General features: G+C 42.6%; 1 protein-coding gene across 1 annotated transcript in view; it reads left to right on the plus strand.

The window, feature by feature from the left end:
- The window catches only part of Macf1 (microtubule actin crosslinking factor 1), a 346,505-nt gene that overhangs the window by 251,563 nt on the left and 74,841 nt on the right, over positions 1 to 20,101 (plus strand). Inside the window, 8 exon segments of the mRNA XM_052718421.1 lie at positions 3,365 to 3,427; positions 4,229 to 4,470; positions 5,097 to 5,226; positions 6,260 to 6,459; positions 6,900 to 7,395; positions 8,195 to 8,667; positions 8,669 to 9,244; positions 9,246 to 9,668. Coding sequence (XP_052574381.1) covers positions 3,365 to 3,427; positions 4,229 to 4,470; positions 5,097 to 5,226; positions 6,260 to 6,459; positions 6,900 to 7,395; positions 8,195 to 8,667; positions 8,669 to 9,244; positions 9,246 to 9,668 — 2,603 coding nt within the window.

Here is a 20,101-nt window from a genome sequence, read left to right on the forward strand (position 1 = left end):
CAGAAAACCATACACACACATGCATGCACATATACACGTATATGAAACACTGAAAAGTATAACATACAATATTCTCAAAGTTTGGCTGAGGTGTTTAAGGCACATTTATTGGCATTGTATGCCTTGATGTCATATACAGTGCAAAGTGTTCGTGTTCAGAAGTAAAGCTGGGCTATGCAGCACAGGCGAGCACTGCCAGGAACAATTCAGATTCATTCCAGGTTTGATTCTGAATTATTTTTTGGTTTTTGGAGCATTCAGAAATCTTTTACTCTTACCAGATTTCACAACCTCAAATGTGGCTAAGAAGCATGGTTTTGTTGTTGTTATTTTAGTGAAGTAGAGTTGGGGTTTAATAAAGATATTTTAATGTAGGCTTGAACTCAAGGTTTACAAGAAAGGCATTCAGAAGAAAGTAAGATATACCCAACAACATGGGTCTGGGCTCCTCAAATGAGAGTTACCCAGATCCACAGTTTTAAGAAGCTTTACTCCAAAGTCAGTCAGAGTGGTACATGCCTGTAATCCCAGCACTTAGCAGGTGGCAGGAAGTGAATTCATAGTTCAGGGTTACCCTCAGTAACCTAGGAGATCAGGCTGAGCTATATAAGCTTTTCTCAAAAACAGTAGCAACAACAAAAGGAAGCAGTACTCTAATGTATAAACCTCTTTGTTGGTGAATTATCAGCATGTGACTAGATCAGAAGTCTGTGACTTGTTTCTATAAATATTCAGGTAGTAAAAAGGCTTCCAGACCACATGGTTATATGCCTTTATTTTTAGAAACAGACAAAAGGCCATAATTGTCCACTGGGCTATGATTTGATGGCTCTGATCTAAGTCGATTGTTTTTCATGCTTTTTAAAGCACCTTTGTTAGGATTGTTTGTTTGATGTGGGTTGTTTGTTTGTTTGTTTGTTTGTTTTAGAGGGGGTGTTCTGAAGGGATGGTGAGGATTGAACCCAAGGCTTCATGTGTATTAAGTGCTAAATGGTAATGAGACTATTGAATATGTCTTAATAGATACAAGTATTTAAAGCAGGATTAGTGGATGGCTGCTTCATCACGTGATCTGTCTATAAATTGTGTTTGGTACCCTACCCATAAAATGTGATTCATACAATCAAGTAGTTGCAAATGATGACAGATGCTTTTAACAGGTCACTTTTTGATGTTAGAATACTGTTAAATTATACTGCAAATGATGTGAGGGACGAGGGATCATTGTTTCCAAGGTAAGCCACTTAAAATATCTAATAAGGAATCCAGTTCTTTTCTCAAACACAGAAGACTAACATTGAAGACAAAAGCTACCTCAAAATTGGCATCTTCATGACCCTGAATGTTTAGAATTCTGTGGTTATACAATTCTATCCTGATGAGAATTTGCTTGACCTTTTTTATATATACCTGGTTTTGTCATGTTATATGCTATATTATACGTGTGCTATTGCTGTTTTCCTTTGTATAGTACTATGCAGCAGTGTTCATATACAGGTTTCAATATTATAAAATCCTAGCAAAGAGCTATGACCTTTACATTCAATGACACTGAAAAAATGTTTAAAATATACACACACACCTGTCACTAAAGTAGCAAGAGCTGTCCATTCTCCACAAAAGCAGCATGTATTGATTGTAGGTAGCAGAAGAAACTGAGGTTGCCCATAGATTAAGACTCACATATGAATTAGTGATAGTCTTGACCAGTACTCTCTCTCTCCTCATGACTAGTCGTTTGTTTTCTGTGATCACATTATTGCAATGGAAAATGGTTTTGTTTGTTTCATTTTTAATTGAAAATATATGAATATTAATATTTAAGAAACATAAACCTGCCACTCTAACAACTGCTTTTTAATTTAATTTAGGGAAGACTTAGCACCATGTAAACAGCACATAGAGGAGTTTCTCCCTGCCCCTTTTTGTTTTTCCTTTTTCTTTTTTTAAATGCTGGAGATAAAACCTAAGACTTGGTATGTGCCGAGCAAGTGCTTTACCGCTGAGTTATGACCCAGTCTGAGTCTGTCCTTTCAACTTAGCATTATGTCGTGAATATTTCCCTGACTTCTCTATAATCTTAGTAAGTTTGTAACCTGATTTGTACTTAACTTAGAAACTCCTCCAAAATAAAAGGAAGAAACTTAAGAAGAATATAGGTGAAACTGTGACAATTAGAAACAGGACCAGATGCCCAAAAGAGAATTTTTAGAATGCTTATAGACCGTATTTTTCAGTGCTCTAGTCTGTTTTCTGGTGGAAGAAGCAGAGCCAAAAGATGCCATGAAGAAAAGTTACATAGGCAACTTCATATGGAAACAATGTAAAAAGGGCTTCTTAGTAACCCTACTTTTTATGGGTTTTGTTTGTTTTTTTGTGTTTTTTTGTTTGTTTGTTTGTTTGTTTGTTTCAAGACAGGGTTTTTCTGTGTAGTTTTGGTACCTGTCGTGGATTTTGCTCTGTAGACCAGGCTGGCCTCAAATTCACAGAGATCCACCTGCCTCTGCCTCCCAAGTGCTGGGATTAAAGGCGTGCGCCACCACCGCCTGGAACTTTTTATGGTTTTTTTTTTTTTTTTTTTTTTGGTTTTTCAAGACAGGGTTTCTCTGTGTAGCTTTGCGTCTTTCCCGGAACTCGCTTTGGAGACCAGGCTGGCCTCGAACTCACAGAGATCCACCTGCCTCTGCCTCCCAAGTGCTGGGATTAAAGACGTGCGCCACCACCGCCTGGCTCTTTTTATGTTTTTTTTTTTTTTTTTTTGGTTTTTCGAGACAGGGTTTCTCTGTGTAGCTTTGCGCCTTTCCTGGAACTCACTTGGTAGCCCAGGCTGGCCTCGAACTCACAGAGATCCGCCTGGCTCTGCCTCCCGAGTGCTGGGATTAAAGGCGTGCGCCACCACCGCCCGGCCTCTCTTTTTATGTTTTTAATTGCACTTCATGTTCACTTTTTTTTTTTTTTTTTTTTTACAATACAGACTGATATTAAAGGTAATGTTTTAACTTTATTATAAATCCTCATTCCAAAATGTGACCGTTACCATTCTAAAAACTTACTTGTTTTAACAGTACTTGCTTCACAAAATCAGGAAAGGTTCCAAGGAATCCAAGGTGAAGATTTAAGATGAATTGTTATTTTTATAGAAAGGGTTACAAATCATTACTGCAGCAGAACTGAACATCACAAGTGACACTTCAGTGCCTGGCAGCTAAAGTGACCTGTCTCTCTCCATGCGCTGTTGTCTTGTGCTGTGTTAGCTCTCTGATACCCAAGCTTAAAGCGCAAGCCAGAGAAGAGAAATGCTGTGCCTATATGTATTCCTAACACGTTGGTCTTGCCCTGTTTGTCTCCCTGTCCTTCTGCTTAGGTTCCATACTACCCTCTGTAGGAAGCTCTGTAGGCAGTGTAAACGGATACCACACCTGCAAAGGTGAGAACCTCATTTCAACAGTGCCTCCTTGTTGGGTGTGTTACAGTGTTCATGTTTGCTATGTATGTGTTCCAATCTGTGTGAATTAACAGCTGCCAGGAGGGGCATGAGGGTGGACATTTGGAGAGGAGCAACTGTGGCGCCTCCCTGTTAGATGGCTGTAGGCTAAACAGGTTGGCATCCTGGGACTAAAAGTTCTGGAGTCATACTGGGCCACCAGGTTAGATCAGGAAGGAAAGACCTTCAGGAAAGTGTATGTGGACCTATGAGTTATAAAGAAGTATTCTAAAGCCAGATGTAGTGGTATCTATAAGCTCATCACTTGGGAGGTAGAGGCAAGGCAATTAGGAGTTCAGGCTTTGGCTAGCCTTGGTTACATCAGACTATCTCAAAACAAGCAAAAAGCTAGTCTACCAGTAATCTTTCCCTCAATCTCCTACTGAAATAGTCTCAAACTATCTCTCAGCAGTTTGAAGAAGAGGGAACAAAAGAATGTTCCAAATTAATCCCAGCAGTATGCTCAAGTAACATCGTACTTTACTTCCTCACTTCTGTCCTTCCTATGTTTATTCAGCATTTTATGGCATATATCTTTGTATAAAATGCCAAAGCCAGAAAGCAGATTAATAGGGGTTCTTATACTTTGTGTATTTAAACAGGAACTTTGATGTGATTTGGAGGAAGGCAATCATTAGTTGACTAGAAGAATTAGGAGAGATGCTTAATCCTGACAATTCATTTAGGAATGAGAAATGAAGGGGAGCAGGATTACCGATCTCATTGTTGTTTCTCTGATACTAGATCTTACAGAGATCCAGTGTGACATGTCTGATGTAAATTCAAAGTATGAGAAACTGGGAGAAGTGCTTCGAGAACGCCAGGAAAGCCTTCAAGCTGTCCTTGGCAGAATGGAGGAGGTTCAGAAAGAAGCAAGCTCTGTATTACAGTGGTTAGAATCCAAAGAGGAAGTTCTGAAAGCCATGGATGCCTCCTTGTCTCCAACCAAGACAGAAACAGTAAAAGCCCAAGCAGAATCTAACAAGGTACTGTGTTTACTAGTGAGCTGCATCAGTGTACAGGAAAAGGCTCCTACTTTTTCTTGCAGAGGACCCAGGTTCAGTTCCCAGAACACACATAGTGTCTCACAACCATCTGTAACTCTGGTTCCATGGGATCCAGCTCCCTCTTCTGTCTTCCTCTGGCACCAGGCACACATGTGTTGCACATAAAAACAGCAAACAAATACTCATACATGATAATTTTAGTGTTTTTAAAATTGAAATGTGGACTAAAGAAATTGTCAGAAAATATAAGAACGTAATAATTTTCTTATGAGAAATTTTCTCCAAATTTTTAAATATTCCAATTGAGAGTGACATGCCACCTCTCCAACTACCAAAATAGTGCCGTCATCTTATCTTGGCACTTCCAGTTAATAAGAGGTGATGATCCCTATGTAGTTGAGTTTCAATGATGTACTTTAATGAACTCAGATCCCACCATCTTCATTTTAGAGCAAACACTGAAGCTAAATCCATGGAACAAGCCGTACAGAGGGTCAGAACAATTGAGACTTCCCATCCAGTCAGTCTTCCAATCTTTTCTACCACACACAAAGCTATGTTTCTACCCCAGAATCTCCTGACAAGTATGATATGCTTTCTCCTAGGCTTTCCTGGCTGAATTGGAACAGAATTCCCCTAAAATCCAAAAAGTAAAGGAAGCTCTGGCTGGATTACTGGGGACATATCCCAACTCACAAGAAGCAGAAAACTGGAAGAAAATGCAAGAGGAGCTCAGTAAGTCATCACAGGGATGTTTTATACTTAAAATATCTTGTCTCTAAAGTATATTGAAAATCTCAGTACACCCTATAAAGGTGTACTGGAATTAGTTTCAATTAACTTTTGAAAGCAAGCAAAAGCCTGTCTGTCTAGGACCAGAAAATGACCTGATTAGGGAAAATTTTAGAAATGAAGTCAACAGAAATCTGGTTTTCTAGGACAGTCAAGCTAACAGTCTACTCTGATCAGAAGGGTTAAGAGAATATTGAGAGTAAAAATGAAAGTGGAAAGTGGTGACACTCTCTTTAATCCAGCACTTGGTTCTCTGTAAATCTGAGCCAGCCTGGTCTGCATAGCAAGGTCCAGTCCAGTCAGGGCTACATGGCGAGACCGTGTATCAAAAAATAAAGAAATAAAAATAAAAGAGCCTGGGCTTGGAGAGCTGCCTCAGTGGTTACAGGCTCATAGTGCTCTTTTAGTGGACCAGAGTTCAGTTTACAACACCCATACTGGGCAGCTCACAGCCTTCTGTAACTCAAGCTCCGTCACCTCTGGCCTCTGAGGAGCACTGCACTCATGTGCATATACCCACACACTGACATACATAATTAAAATTAACTTAAAAAAGAAATGGGAAATAATCTAGTAAAGAGATAAGTAAATTATGTGTTCATAATATTTAACTATACATAATATAGGTGGATATTTGTAACAAAATTTCTTTTCATAAAAAAAATGTTTATAATATATATTATATATAGTTATATGTATAATAAATAATATATGTAATCCATCTTACAGTATGTGGGGAACGGGGGGGGGGGGGGGGGGGGGGGGGGGCTTCCATTCAGTTTATCAGTGTAGTTTCTTGTTACTACCAGCCCAGTGAAGATACATAACTATTTGTATTACTTTAGTTCTTAAATATTTTAAGGTTATTTTTAATTTTTAAAAAGTTAAATAATGGCTCTTATGTCATTTCCTGTAGTATATAAGGAATACAGCTTAGGGACCAGGCCAACTGCATTCTCTCATTTCCTCTCAACAGATTCCCGATGGGAAAAGGCCACGGAGGTTACTGTGGCTCGCCAAAAGCAGCTAGAGGAATCTGCAAGCCATCTGGCCTGCTTCCAGACTGCAGAATCCCAGCTCCGCCCTTGGCTGATGGAGAAGGAACTGATGATGGGAGTTCTGGGACCCCTGTCTATTGACCCCAACATGTTGAATGCACAGAAACAGCAGGTCCAGGTGAGCAATCTAGATTAATGCTTAGAGCAAAGAAATAGGTGTCATGGAATCTGGGTTTGAATGCTACTCCCGGCAAATGGATTTCATTATGACCTCCAGACAGGGTTCTCTTTCCTCGGGTTTTGTTTTGGGTTTGTTTTTCAACTCTGTATAGTCTTGGCTGTCCTGGAACTTGCTATGTAGACCAGGCTGGTGTCGAACTCACAGAGATCTCCCTGCCTCTGCCTCCCAAGTGCTGGGATTAAAGGCGTGCGACACTACAGCCTGGCATATTAAGCACTTCTTAAAGATAATGCTACAGTATCTTAGTAGTCTGGTCCCTGGAGTTTTCTGGATTATTTTCAAAATGGGCTGGCACAATCCAAATTCAGTTTTTGTTTTGACACTGCTTTTAGACCTGTTTTCTCTGTCTAAGCATCTCCATGTCATTTCTGTTTCAGTTTATGCTGAAGGAATTTGAAGCACGAAGGCAACAGCATGAGCAGCTGAATGAGGCCGCTCAGGGCATCCTAACAGGTCCTGGAGATGTCTCTCCATCCACCAGCCAAGTGCAGAAGGAACTCCAAAGCATCAATCAGAAGTGGGTTGAGCTCACTGACAAGCTTAACTCCCGTTCCAGCCAAATTGATCAAGCTATTGTTAAAAGCACCCAGTACCAAGAACTGCTCCAGGACTTATCAGAGAAGGTGAAAGCAGTTGGACAGCGACTGAGTGGCCAGTCAGCCATCAGCACCCAGCCTGATGCTGTAAAGCAGCAACTCGAGGAGACCAGTGAGATTCGATCTGACCTGGGACAATTAGACAACGAGATTAAGGAGGCTCGGGCACTGTGCGATGAACTCTCCCTGCTCATTGGTGAGCAGTACCTCAAGGATGAACTGAAGAAGCGTTTGGAGACAGTCACCCTGCCACTCCAAGGCTTAGAAGACCTTGCAGGTGAGCTGAAGTGAGCAGACCAAGAGTCTAGAATGATCCTTAAGTAGCTTTTCAGGGTTAGCATCATGTTCACCTATCCTTACTTCTAGTAACCATGACAATTGCTGCGGTTATTATACAGTGACACTGGCATATATGGAGCTTCACACAGCGTAACGTGGTCCTGGAGAGAGAAGCTCTAACACCACATCAGCCAGCCTGCAGGCACTCATGTCCAGGCCTGTACTAATGGGTGGAGTTCTAGACACACTAACTCAAGCACTTGTTTTCTGTATGTTGTCGATGGACATGCATATCCCCAACCCCATTATGCAAAGTTATAATGTATTCTGCAATTTTTTTTAAGATTTTTAAAAAATTTTATGATTTGCTTACATGTAGTATCTATAGAGACCAAGTAGTGGGTATTGAATCCCCTGGAACTAAAGTTACAAGATGTGAGCTGCCCTGTTGGTGCTCAGAACCAGGCATGGGTCAGTCCTCTATAGAGCAGTCCAGTACTCCTAACTGCTGAGCCATCTCTTTACCCTATTTTGGACTTTCTAAGAAAAATTTTGTCATTAACTTGTTCGTCTTTTGAAAATGTTATGACTGTTTTTATTGACTTCGACGTGTCAGGTCATGTACATGTTGGTAATAGGGTTGAGTATTCGTATGGGAACCTGGCTTTGTACTTATCTTTTGTGGTAGATTCTCAATATTTGATTTCTATTCTTAAAATTAGACCATACCCTGTTAGCAAACATTTTACATCCCTTGTTCAGGCTTGATTGATTTTAATTTCATTTTCTTATATCAGCTGATCGCATGAACAGACTCCAGGCAGCTCTCGCCAGCACCCAGCAATTCCAGCAAATGTTTGATGAGCTGAGAACCTGGTTGGATGAAAAACAAAGCCAGCAAGCAAAAATCTGCCCAATTTCTGCAAAATTGGAGCGGCTTCAGTCTCAGCTACAAGAGAATGAAGAGTTTCAGAAGCACCTCAATCAACACAGTGGTTCCTATGAGGTGATTGTGGCCGAGGGGGAGTCTCTGCTGCTCTCTGTGCCTCCTGGGGAAGAGAAAAAGACTTTACAAAACCAGTTGGTTGAACTCAAAAGCCACTGGGAAGATCTCAATAAGAAAACTGCAGACCGACAGTCTAGGCTCAAGGACTGTATGCAGAAAGCTCAGAAATACCAGTGGCATGTGCAAGACCTTGTGCCCTGGATAGAAGATTGCAAGACCAAGATGTCTGAATTGCGGGTTACTTTGGATCCAGTGCAGCTGGTAGTCCAGCCTCTTGAGGTCAAAGGCTATGCTGAGTGAGGCAGAGAAGCGCCGCTCCCTGCTGGAAATACTGAATGGTGCAGCTGACATTCTGATCAATTCTTCAGAAATAGATGAAGATGAGATCCGGGATGAGAAGGCTGGACTCAACCAGAACATGGATGCCATTACAGAGGAGCTACAGGCCAAAACGGGCTCTCTAGAAGAAATGACTCAGAGGCTCAAGGAGTTCCAGGAAAGCTTTAAGAATATTGAAAAGAAGGTTGAAGGAGCCAAACACCAGCTTGAAATCTTCGATGCTCTGGGCTCTCAAGCCTGTAGCAACAAGAATCTGGAGAAGCTAAGAGCTCAGCAAGAAGTGCTGCAGGCCCTGGAGCCTCAGGTCGACTACCTGAGGAACTTCACTCAGGGACTTGTAGAAGATGCTCCAGATGGATCTGATGCCTCCCCACTTGTGCATCAAGCTGAGGTTGCCCAGCAGGAGTTCTTAGAAGTGAAGCAACGGGTGAACAGTGGTTGCCTGACCATGGAAAGCAAGCTAGAGGGGATTGGGCAGTTTCACTGTCGAGTCCGAGAAATGTTTTTCTCAATTGGCTGACCTGGATGATGAGCTAGATGGCATGGGAGCCATTGGTAGAGACACGGATAGCCTCCAGTCACAAATTGAGGATGTTCGGCTATTCCTTAACAAAATCCAAGCCCTCAGATCTGACATAGAGGACTCTGAAGCAGAGTGTCGGAAGATGGTGGAGGAAGAGGGGACTTTGGACTTACTAGGTCTCAAGAGGGAGCTAGAAGCCCTTAACAAACAGTGTGGTAAACTGACAGAGAGAGGGAAAGCTCGCCAGGAACAGCTAGAGCTCACACTGGGCCGAGTAGAGGACTTCTATAGGAAATTGAAAGCACTCACTGATGCCACCTCAGCTGCAGAGGAGGGAGAAGCTCTTCAGTGGGTTGTGGGGACTGAAGTGGATGTCATCAACCAGCAGCTAGCAGATTTTAAAGTAAGTTTTACCCTTTGCTTCCTTCTTTTTATCACTAATGCTTAAAATTTAGATACCAGTTGAGAGTACGTTTTTCACTTGGGTCCCGGTTTCCTTGTTCACTTCCATTACCAGCAAAGCACATTGTGTGGAGACTGAAAGTCTCTCAGATGACTAAGAAGATGGCTTTGAACATTTTTCTATTGTGGTTTCTTTCCATTTTTATAGCCAATTAAGGAGATGGAAGAAAGTGCTTAAACCTTATCTCTTAGTCTAAGAATCTCCTCATGATTTCTTGAACTTTCAAATTAACTGATTTGGTAACTGTGTTGAAACTGTATTCATGGTCCTATTTTCCAAGCTGAGCTAATAGCCATCTCCTGAAGTGTTAATTTTGCACACATTTCACAGAGACTTTATTGATATATTATGAAGCAATGTAAGGTTTCCATGAATTATTAAATGAAATATATGGAGTCAAAGAAATCTCTGACTTACAACAAACAGCCTAGGAATCCTCCCAATACTCCTCAAGTACAAGTTCCTTACCTATAGGGGAGTTTGAAAACTTCTGCCTTCATTGCAAACTGCTTAGTCCTTTACCATAGTCTTTCTGGTACTGAAATTTTGTGAGTCTAAATCAAATAACAGGAGGTGATCTTATGACTGGATCATTTGGCTCAAACCCAAAGTGTGCATTTGTCGGTCAGGTGCTTACGTGGTGGGTCTTGGCTCAAGATTCCTGTAGTTACAAATACCCATAAGTACCTCATTCTGCTGGTATACCTTTTGTGGCACAAGGAATAGATTTGGAAATAATATATGTAGCACTTCATTCTATTATGCCTAGTATGACATAGGCAGAGGTCCTGAGTTCAGTTCCCAGCAACCACATGGTGGCTCACAACCATCTGTAATGAGATCTGGTGCCCTCTTCTGACCTACAGGGACACATGCAGGCAGAACACTGTACACATGACAAATCTTTAAAAAAATTTTTTTTAGGTGTATATAAGTATTGGGCCTCCAACTTGCTGGGCAAGTATTCTGCTAAGCTGTGACCCCAGCTTGCCTCATTTTATCAACAGTACATTGTGCATTCATTTTTCCTAAAGATTGCAGGTTGACATTAGAAGATACTGTTCTCTTATGGTGATATTTTTGAGGATTCAAGAAATACTTGGGACTACTTTGTAGTAAATGTTCCTGAGTCACTATGGTCAGAGTGCCTATTAAGTGCTTGTTTGGGGTTTCTACAGTGTTGTACTGGTCAGATTGGCTATGTATATAGATATATAGTGAGGAGATAATTTTTGAGTTTTTCACGACTACCATGATGTTGAGCATTACATTTTGCTCTGTGTATAGATGGGTTCCACTAACTACAGATTAAAAATATTTTAGAAAAAAAACCCAAAGAATAGAAAATAGCAATATAACAATAAAAAATACAAATTTTAAAACAATATAGCAAAACAAGCATCTATATTGCATTAAGTATTATAAGTAACCTAGATATGATTTAAAGTCGATGAGAAGATACAAATACTATGTCACTTTTTAGAATGGACTTGAGAATGTAATTGGGGTAAGCATGGGGTTTCTAACCACCTCTGAAGGACACCAAGTGTACTGCTGCTGTCACTTTCATAGCAGTTGCTGGGTCCCCCCGTAGCAGTCTAGTCTTCAGTGAGCTAGAAAATGAAGTAAACAAGCCTGTGAAAATTGTGTAAGTCAGGCATGGTGGCACATGACTGTAATGACAGCACATGGGAGCCTGTGGTTGGGAGATCATGAGTTCAAGGCCAATCTGGGTTATGTAAGTAAGTCCTTATTTCAAAAGCAAGCAAAAAGCATTAGATACAACCTTACAAAAGAGCCTGTAGAGGGCATACCTTGTGTTGGATTTGATAAGTCTTTTTTTCCCTTGGTTTACTGTAGTAGTTCTCAACCTTCCTAATGCTGTGACCTCTTTTTTTTTTTTTTTTTTTTTTTTAGTTTTTCGAGACAGGGTTTCTCTGTGTAGCTTTGCGCCTTTCCTGGGCCTCACTTGGTAGCCCAGGCTGGCCTCGAACTCACAGAGATCCGCCTGGCTCTGCCTCCCGAGTGCTGGGATTAAAAGCGTGCGCCACCACCGCCCGGCTGCTGTGACCTCTTATTACAGTTCCTCGTGTTGTGGTGACCCCCAACCATGAAATTATTGTCATTGCTACTTCATAATTATAATGTTGCTGCTGTTATGAATCATGATGTAAATAATCTGATATGCGGGATATCTGATATGCGACCCCTGTGAAAGGATCATTCGACACCAAAGGAGCCATGTCCCACAGGTTGAGAACCACTGGTTTTGAGAGATGTTCTGGATTTTGATGAAGCTGGAAGATTCACTGGGCATTACTGCTTTTATGTCTAGCATGTTAGTTCCTCAGAGTGCTCAGAGTTCAGTAGTAGCTGCTTAGCTGATGTTTTCTAAGAATAAGCTTCCTACCACTGAACATTATGCTTGTAAAGGCTGGAATCTGTCAATCAGCTGGGTACTGACGGGGTGTTTACCTACGGGGGGGGGGGGGGGGGGGGGGGATGGGGTGTGGTGGTGTTGACAAGACAAGCCTAAAAGTGAAGGGAAGAGGGTGCTGAAGTGCTTTGATAAAGTCAGTAGGTACTTACTATAAAATGGTCAGTACCCCACCCCAGGTTGGTGGTCAAGTCAGAATCCTAGTCACTAACTTTCCTAATAGGGAAGTGGGGTTTTTGCCTCCTCCCGGCAGAGGACTTTGGTCAGGAGGGAGGAGCGTTCTCTTGGCTGAGCTCTTGGGAAATGAAAACAATGAGGAGGAAAACTATCAGTCGCTTGCCCAGCCCCTCCAGCAGTTGCATAAAGGTCTTTTGGACCTATTCTAAGGACTGAATCATTTTCATGATGGGAGTAAGTGTTGAGTTTCTGGATTAATGTGTTATAGTTTAGCAGTTGATTAATCTTCCCTTGCCCCAGCAGCAGACCAGATTCATAAAGGTGACTCAGCTTTCAGATGCAAATCATTTTCAATAAGGAAAATCAGATGAAGATACATATTAAAAGGCATTTTAACTCAACAGTGTTCTTTTTAAATAGAATCACCCTTAGGACAGACTGAGAGAGGATAAGAATCTGGGAGGCAGACTCCACTGAGGCTAGCCAGATAGTCCAGTGTATGGAGAGCCTCAGGCTTCCTTGGGACAGCAGTCCTGATAAGCCCAGTTAGTCTGTGGGAAATGGTTTCCATGATGTGGAAAGTGGGAAATGGTTTCCATGATGTGGGAAAAACTAAAAGTCATTATTCCTAGGGAAGGTTTTCCTTTAGTCCCCTCTGGATGACTTGTAGAATCTGGTTGGCTCGTGGGTGTCATTCAGACAGCAACAGAAGAGTCCTTCCCATCCTAAGCAAGTAAAGTCCTCAACCATCTGCACTGAGACATTCACCACAGCCCCTTCTCTCTTCCGTTCTGTGGGAAATAGAAGGGAAGAGGCCTTTCCAGAAACCATGACTTAGGGCATGTTTTCAGAAAGCTGTGAGGAGAAGCTGTTACTAATCTCTTCAGGAAATCCCGTTTCTGATTATTGAGGAAAAGGAATTGTGTATGTCTAAGAGGAGATTAATAAGAAAGGAGGGACCTTTGTTTATAACACTGATACTTGAGCCAAAGAATTCCCCTAATGTGACCTTCCTGGGAAGGGTAGGGAGAAAAAACAAAAAACTCTTCAATCTTGGGGTTACCAAGAGGCTTTCCTCATTTGGAAACTGTCTGTAGATTTTGTCAAGACTTAACATGGTTCTGAGTCTTACCTTCACCTCTCCTTTGCACCCCTGTACCCCAACAAGAGTTTTGCTTGACTCCCAGGCAGAAAGGACATAATAGTTTGGGCATGACACCAATGAACAGCATCTGGAGAACTGCGTGTGTGTTGGGTCAGTTGGTTTCATGTCTCTAATTAGGAGAAACCATAGATTAAGAATCTCTTTAGGGTCTGTTAAGTTTCCCACAATTACTTAATGTCACCACATTTGAGGCATCCGAGCCAGTCATCAATCTTTTGGTTTTTGTTTTGAGACAGATGTCATGTAGCTCAGGCTAGCCTTGAACTTCCGATCTCCCTGTCTCTAACTCAACTGCTGGGATTACCGGTGTCCATGCCAAGTTTTATGGAGTGCTAGGGATGGAACCAGGGGCTTTGTGCATGTTAGGCAAGTAGTCCACCTACTGAACTATGTCACAGCCCCCAGACTTTCCCTTTCTTGTGTTTGAGGCTGGCTCGCAGGATGTAGGTGCAGCAGCAGGCTTCCTAGTACTGTTCTTTCCTAACTCAGTGGTTCTCGACCTTCCAAACACTGAGACCCTTTAATACAGTTCTTTATGTTGTGGTGACCCCCAACCATAAAGGTATTTCATAACTGTAATGTAAATATCTGATATGTGATCTCAAAGGGGTTTTGACCCACAGGTTGAGAACCACTATCCTAACTCAAGCTGAGCAGAGCTAGAGTCAGTGTGAGGCAGCTTCTGTCTGACGAAGTTGGATAGCTGTATAGCAAACCAAGAAGCTCTTCAGTCACAGCCCTGTGATTTCTTCCCCCTCGTGATAAACAAGCTTAGCTCTTATGTGCACAAATGAAGATCCTTGGATGATGGGCTGGGTATGGTGCTGAGAGACTGCCAGTTTGCAGATACTTGTTCATTCCTTTCTCCATAGAACAAAGGTGTTATCAGCCCGTCCAAGGTTTTCAGTTAGTCCAGCTGCCTGAGAATGAGTCACTAGCAGATAAAACAAATGAGGTCATCACTATCTACCTGCCTTGGGTAATCAGAGCAGGGAGAACCTGTCTGTCACTGGAGGGTTAGACACCCCTAAAAAGCAGCCAACAGGAGGCAGACTCCACCCTCTCGCCTCCTCCCTTGTCTAGTGCTAACTGAACCTTGGCCTGTTTTGAGTTTTTTGTTTGTTTTGTTTTTAATTTCTTTTCCAAACAAGGATACTGCAGTGCTGCTCCAGGGCAACTGGGGTCCACGGAAGAAAATACCCTGAAGTGGCTTTCTTACCTTGGCTTGTGAACATCTTCAGCTGGGGTGTTTTTCATTGTGGAGGGCTGTCTTGCTCATTGGAGAGTGTTGAGCAGCATCTCTGCCCTGTGTGTACTAGCAATAGTAACTTCCCAGTTGTGAGAACCTGGCATTCCCAAAGGCCCCCTGGAAGGCAGAGCTGCCCTCTTTAGAACATCTGCTCTGGGAGAACATTGCCTCAGCTGGGATGGGTCCTAACTGATTAAGTTAAATATTTGTATTGCAGGCAACCTCCTGTAATCTGATTAGAACTGTGTATTAGCAACACTGCCTCTAAGTCAGCCTGCCTTTAAACCAGCTCTGGAGCCTTTGTTTTTCTGGTGATGATCTATGTCTGGTTGAAAACCTCCTAGACACCTTCCCTGCATGTGAGATTTCTGTGCAGTTGTTGGTGCAGGTATTTTGCTGATGATGTGTTTCCAAAGAGAAGAGGAACTTCCTTGGTGGAAATACTTCAGGGCGCCCCTTTGTCCTGTGCCTTTAAGGGGAGATTACAGTATGTCAGTTGTTCTCTGGAGCCAACCCAAAGTTTGGCTGCTGGTATTTATAACCCTTATGTGACCACCCTCCACCCCCACACCCCCCAGAATTCCAACGCACTGGAATAATCCTCCCCACCTCCATTACCAACTGAATGGGGAGGAGGCAAAGGAACTTTTGCGTTATGTTGAATCCTCTCTAGTTAGTTTCTTTTTAAAGTATTGCCTCCTGGACAAAGAACTGCTGGCAACCAAGGAATACTGAGAGAGAGAGGGAGGAACAGTCTTCCATAATTGGTGATCTGACATCAAATGGTCAGCTCTGAAAACACATACAAGTACCACTAAAGACTGAGCAGGTTATAGTTATATATTTAGGAAAGAATATATGTGCGTGTATGCTACACACATGTAACAACAACTAAAGAAAACGAGGCCTTGAATTTGAGAGAGCAAGTCTCACATGGGTTAGACGGAGAAAAGGGAAGAGAGAAAATGATCTAATTGTATTATAATCTCAAAAACGAAGTTCTAATAGAAAATTATTTTAAGCCAGGCCGTGGTGGCGCAGGCCTTTAATCCCAGCACTTGGGAGGCAGAGGCAGGTGGATCTCTGTGAGTTCGAGGCCAGCCTGGTCTACAGAGTGAGATCCAGGAAAGGCGCAAAGCTACACTGAAAAACCCTGTCTCGAAAAACCAAGGGAAAAAAAATTATTTTAAAAGTATTGCCATTTAGTATTTTGAGTCTAAGCATCACTTGGCACAATCTGAGGCCTCTAGCTGTTGCATCGTCCTGAGAAGCCTGTGCCTCAGTAAATGTTGAGTGGAATGTCATCAAGAGGTGCCGATAAATCTCACTATGGATAGCAACAAACAAATATATCCTCAACCAAAGGAAAGGAATGAGAGCCGGGGGTTGGTGGCACATGCCTTTAATCCCAGCACTAGGGAGGCAGAGCCAGGCAGATCTCTGTGAGTTCAAGGCCAGCCTGGTCTACAGAGCGAGATCCAGGACAGGCTCCAAAGCTACACAGAGAAAACCTGTCTCAAAAAAACAAACAAAAAAATTGTTGTTGAATATTTGGTTAAGTGAACATGGATTGTGGAGATCATTACAGACTTGCAGAACTAGACAATTTATTGCTATGTCTAGGAATGGGTGCAAGTGGTCTCAGCCTTAGCCTGACCTTTAAAAAAAAAAAACGCTGGGGCCAGATGCAATGGTGTGTGCCTGTAGTCAGGTAGTGCCTGGCTGCTGAGGAGGCTGAGGCAGGTGGGTTCCCTGAGGCCAGGAGTTCAAGGCCAGCTTGGAGCTAGATGACTAGTGTACAGACCTTTCGGGGACATAGATATCTCTGACCTGACAGTTGGTACAGTTGTCTACTTTGCCAAGAAAAATGTAATCCCACAGGCAATCCAGTCAGGTCACTGCCCAAAGGCATCACTGCCCAAAAGGACTGCCTCCTGCCAAATGGATATTTCTCAAGTCTCAGCTATCCTAATTAGAAAAACCTAGCTCCAAGAAGAATGTATTTCCTCTTACCTTCCATAAGGCTTTGAGACAATCAGTCCTTTTCAAAGGAGTTTCTCATGTTAGCTGTACAAGATTAACGGGCCACACTCGCACAGCCCTCACAAGGCTTTCCTGGCACCAGTACTGTGCATAAGAACCATGCTTCTTGACGTTCAGGGGCTTTTCAGTCCAGCCTTTCTTGCTGTGTTCCAGTACTTTGAAGGGTAGTGGGGTCTTAGTCTTTTGTTTGTTTTTTGTTTTCTTTTTTTATTATTAAGAAATTTTCTGTTGGGCAGTGGTGGCCCATGCCTTTAATCCCAGCAGCCAGGCAGATCTCTGTGAATTTGAGGCCAGCCTGGTCTACAGAGCAAGATCCAGGACAGGCACCAAAAACAACACAGAGAAACCCTGCTGTCTCAAAAAAAAAAAACAAAAAAACAAAAAAGAAATTTTCTACTCATTTTACATACCAACCACAGATCCCCCTCCCCTCCTTCCTCCCTATCCTCAGCCTTCTCTCCCCCCGCCAACCCACTCCCCATTCCCACCTCCTCCAAGGCAAGGCCTCCCGTAGGGAGTCAGCAGAGCCTGGTACACTCAGTTGAAGCAGGTCCAAGCCCCTTCCCCTGCACCAAGGCTGTGTAAGGTGTCCCACCATAGGCAGTGGGCTCCAAAAAGGCCCATTTATGTCCTAGGTATGGATCTTGATCCCACTGCCAGGGGGCCCCTTAAGCAGATCAAACTACACAACTGTCTCGCCTATGCAGAGGGCCTGGTCCAGTCCATGGAGGCTCCACAGCTATTGGTCCACAATTTATGAGTTCCCACTAGTTTGGTTTGGCTATCTCTATACATTTCCCCATCATGATCTTGATGCCCCTTGCTCATAGAATCCCTCTTCAGTTTATTTGACTGGACTCCTGGAGCTTGGCCTGGTACTTGGCTGTGGATCTCTTCATCTGCTTCCATCAGTTACTGGATGAAGGCTCTACGATGACAGTTAGGGTATTCACCAATCTGATTACCAGGGTAGGCTAATTCAGGCACCCTCTCCAATATTGCTAATAGTCTAAGTTGGAGTCATCCTTGTGACAGTGAGAAACAGGCACAACAAATCACTGTGATAATAGTGTAATGATAAGTGCAACAAGAGAGTCTAAATGAGTTCTCATAACCCTCCTGTAAATTAGACCTTTAAAATCTCAGCTTGCAGATAAAACTTAGTCTCACCGGGCAGTGGCGGTGGAGCACACCTTTAATCCCAGCACTCAGGAGGTAGAGGCAGGTGGATCTCTGTGAGTTTGAGACAGCCAGAGCTACACAGAGAAACCCTGGGAGGCGGAGGGGTGCAGGGAAGACCAGCATTTAAGAGGGGGGAAAAAACTGCATTTAAGAGGGGGGAAAAAACTTGCTCAAGCATGGAGCTGGAGAGATACTCAGTAGTTAAGAGCTTTCTGTTCTTTCTGTTCAGTTCCCAGCACCCACACTGCTCACAACCACCTGTAGCCAACTCCAGGTCCAGGAGATCCTCTGATCTCTAAGAGTTTGTACTCATGTGCACAAACTCACACAGAACACACAGACATATACACATAATTTTAAAAAATATATTTTAAAAAACAACTTGCTCAAGCAACTCAGCAAATAAACTTTTGAGTGGAACTGAAAAGGTATGTTTGGTGTGAAATTTACAGTATGCCAGTGGCTCATACCCACAGTTTTCTGCCTGCCTGCCTTCCTTTTCTTTTCTTTTTTTCTTTTTGAGATAGGATCTCGCTATGTAGCCCTGGCTGGGCTCAAACTCACAGACATATACCTATCTCTGACTCCTGAGTGCTGTCGTTAATAGGGAGGCTGCTAATGGTGTCTAGTGATTGCTGCTGGATATGCTAAAATACACAGGAGTGTCCCTCACAATGAAAAAGTTACTCAACCCACTTTTAGAAAGATAGAGATTTTTTTTTTACCTTCCTTCAGACTCCATGAACACTGCATAGAAGCTTCTGTGGCTCTCCTCATCTTTTTAAAAAACTAGAATAGGGTTGCTTCCTGGGATGACTTCTACAGTCAGGATCTTTGTGAACTTATTTGACTCAGTGGCTAAAGAATTCTCTGCGCTTCACCATTCCCCGCCCCACCCTGCCACAAGGTTCCTGCTGTGGACATCAATCAGCTGTGTATCTCAAGCCACTTCCTGTAGGGTGTGTTGTGGAATGGCATCAGCCCCTGCACCAGATGGGAGTGCTGATCTCAGTGTCATTTTATCAGACGCTGGTTGGAACAAAGGATTCTCTGTTAGGAAGAAAGAGAGCTGGTGCAGTTGGACAGTCAGTGTGTACGCACATGGTTCCCACGGAAAAGGGAGACATACATCATTCTGTGGCTTTCTAAAACAGGGGTTTCCCAGGTGGGGTTCCTGAGCTTCTGACTTCACCCTTGTGTTGGCCATGCTTATTCTTCTCCCAGATCAGTGCGTGGGGTGCTGACCTGATGGACTGAGTGGTGGTATTTTTCAGAACTGATCTGTTTCTTTGTCCCTGTCTTTTTCTTCAGTCTCTGACTGAGTCCTTGAGCACCACTGTTTTTCCAGTCCTGTTTCTGATCTAGTTAGTCCTGCACTCCCGTGCTTTACCCCAGTCATACCTAACACATTTGAACTACTGTGTGTGTACTCTTCCTTTGAAGACATAGCTCAAGTCCCATCTTCTTACAAAGCATTTCTGACCCCTCCAACTTACTCCTCCTGATCATTTAAATCACTTAACTCACTTTAACTACTATGGTCCTTTCTAAATACTACCAAATCTGGGTATTTTGTGATTATATTATTTTTTGTTATATACATCCCTTTTTTCAACAAATCTATTTTTGTGCCTTTCACTTGAAGACAGCTGAATATTTAACTGATTAGGTGGATGTTCTTTATTTCTTATAAGCCACATGAGCTCTAGGATTCAAATGGTATCTGGGCACGGTGGCACACACCTGTGATCCCTATACACAGGATGCTGAGGAAGGAGAGTTGAGAGTTTGTGGCTAGCCTGGGCTACAGATGAGACTTTGTCTCAAAACACACACAACCAAAATACTATTTACTCTGTAAGACTTGAGGCATATCCTTATAGTCTTAGTCTGGTTTCCTTAACTTTCCATCTTCTCCTAGGCTCCCATTCTTCTCTACTGGTTAGCACATGTTAAGAACATATGATCTCATTTTAGTATTAACAAAACAGCAAAAAGAAGAAAATATTTGCTGTTTCATATACACTTCAAGAAAGCCATATTCTGAAAGAGCCTGTGTAGTTACTGATCACTTTACAATCATTATCATTTGTATAATTAATTGCCAATTAATGAGAGTC

The sequence above is a fragment of the Peromyscus californicus genome, unplaced genomic scaffold, assembly GCF_007827085.1.
Source record: "Peromyscus californicus insignis strain IS unplaced genomic scaffold, ASM782708v3 Scaffold_5__1_contigs__length_169319896, whole genome shotgun sequence".
NCBI lineage: Eukaryota > Metazoa > Chordata > Mammalia > Rodentia > Cricetidae > Peromyscus > Peromyscus californicus.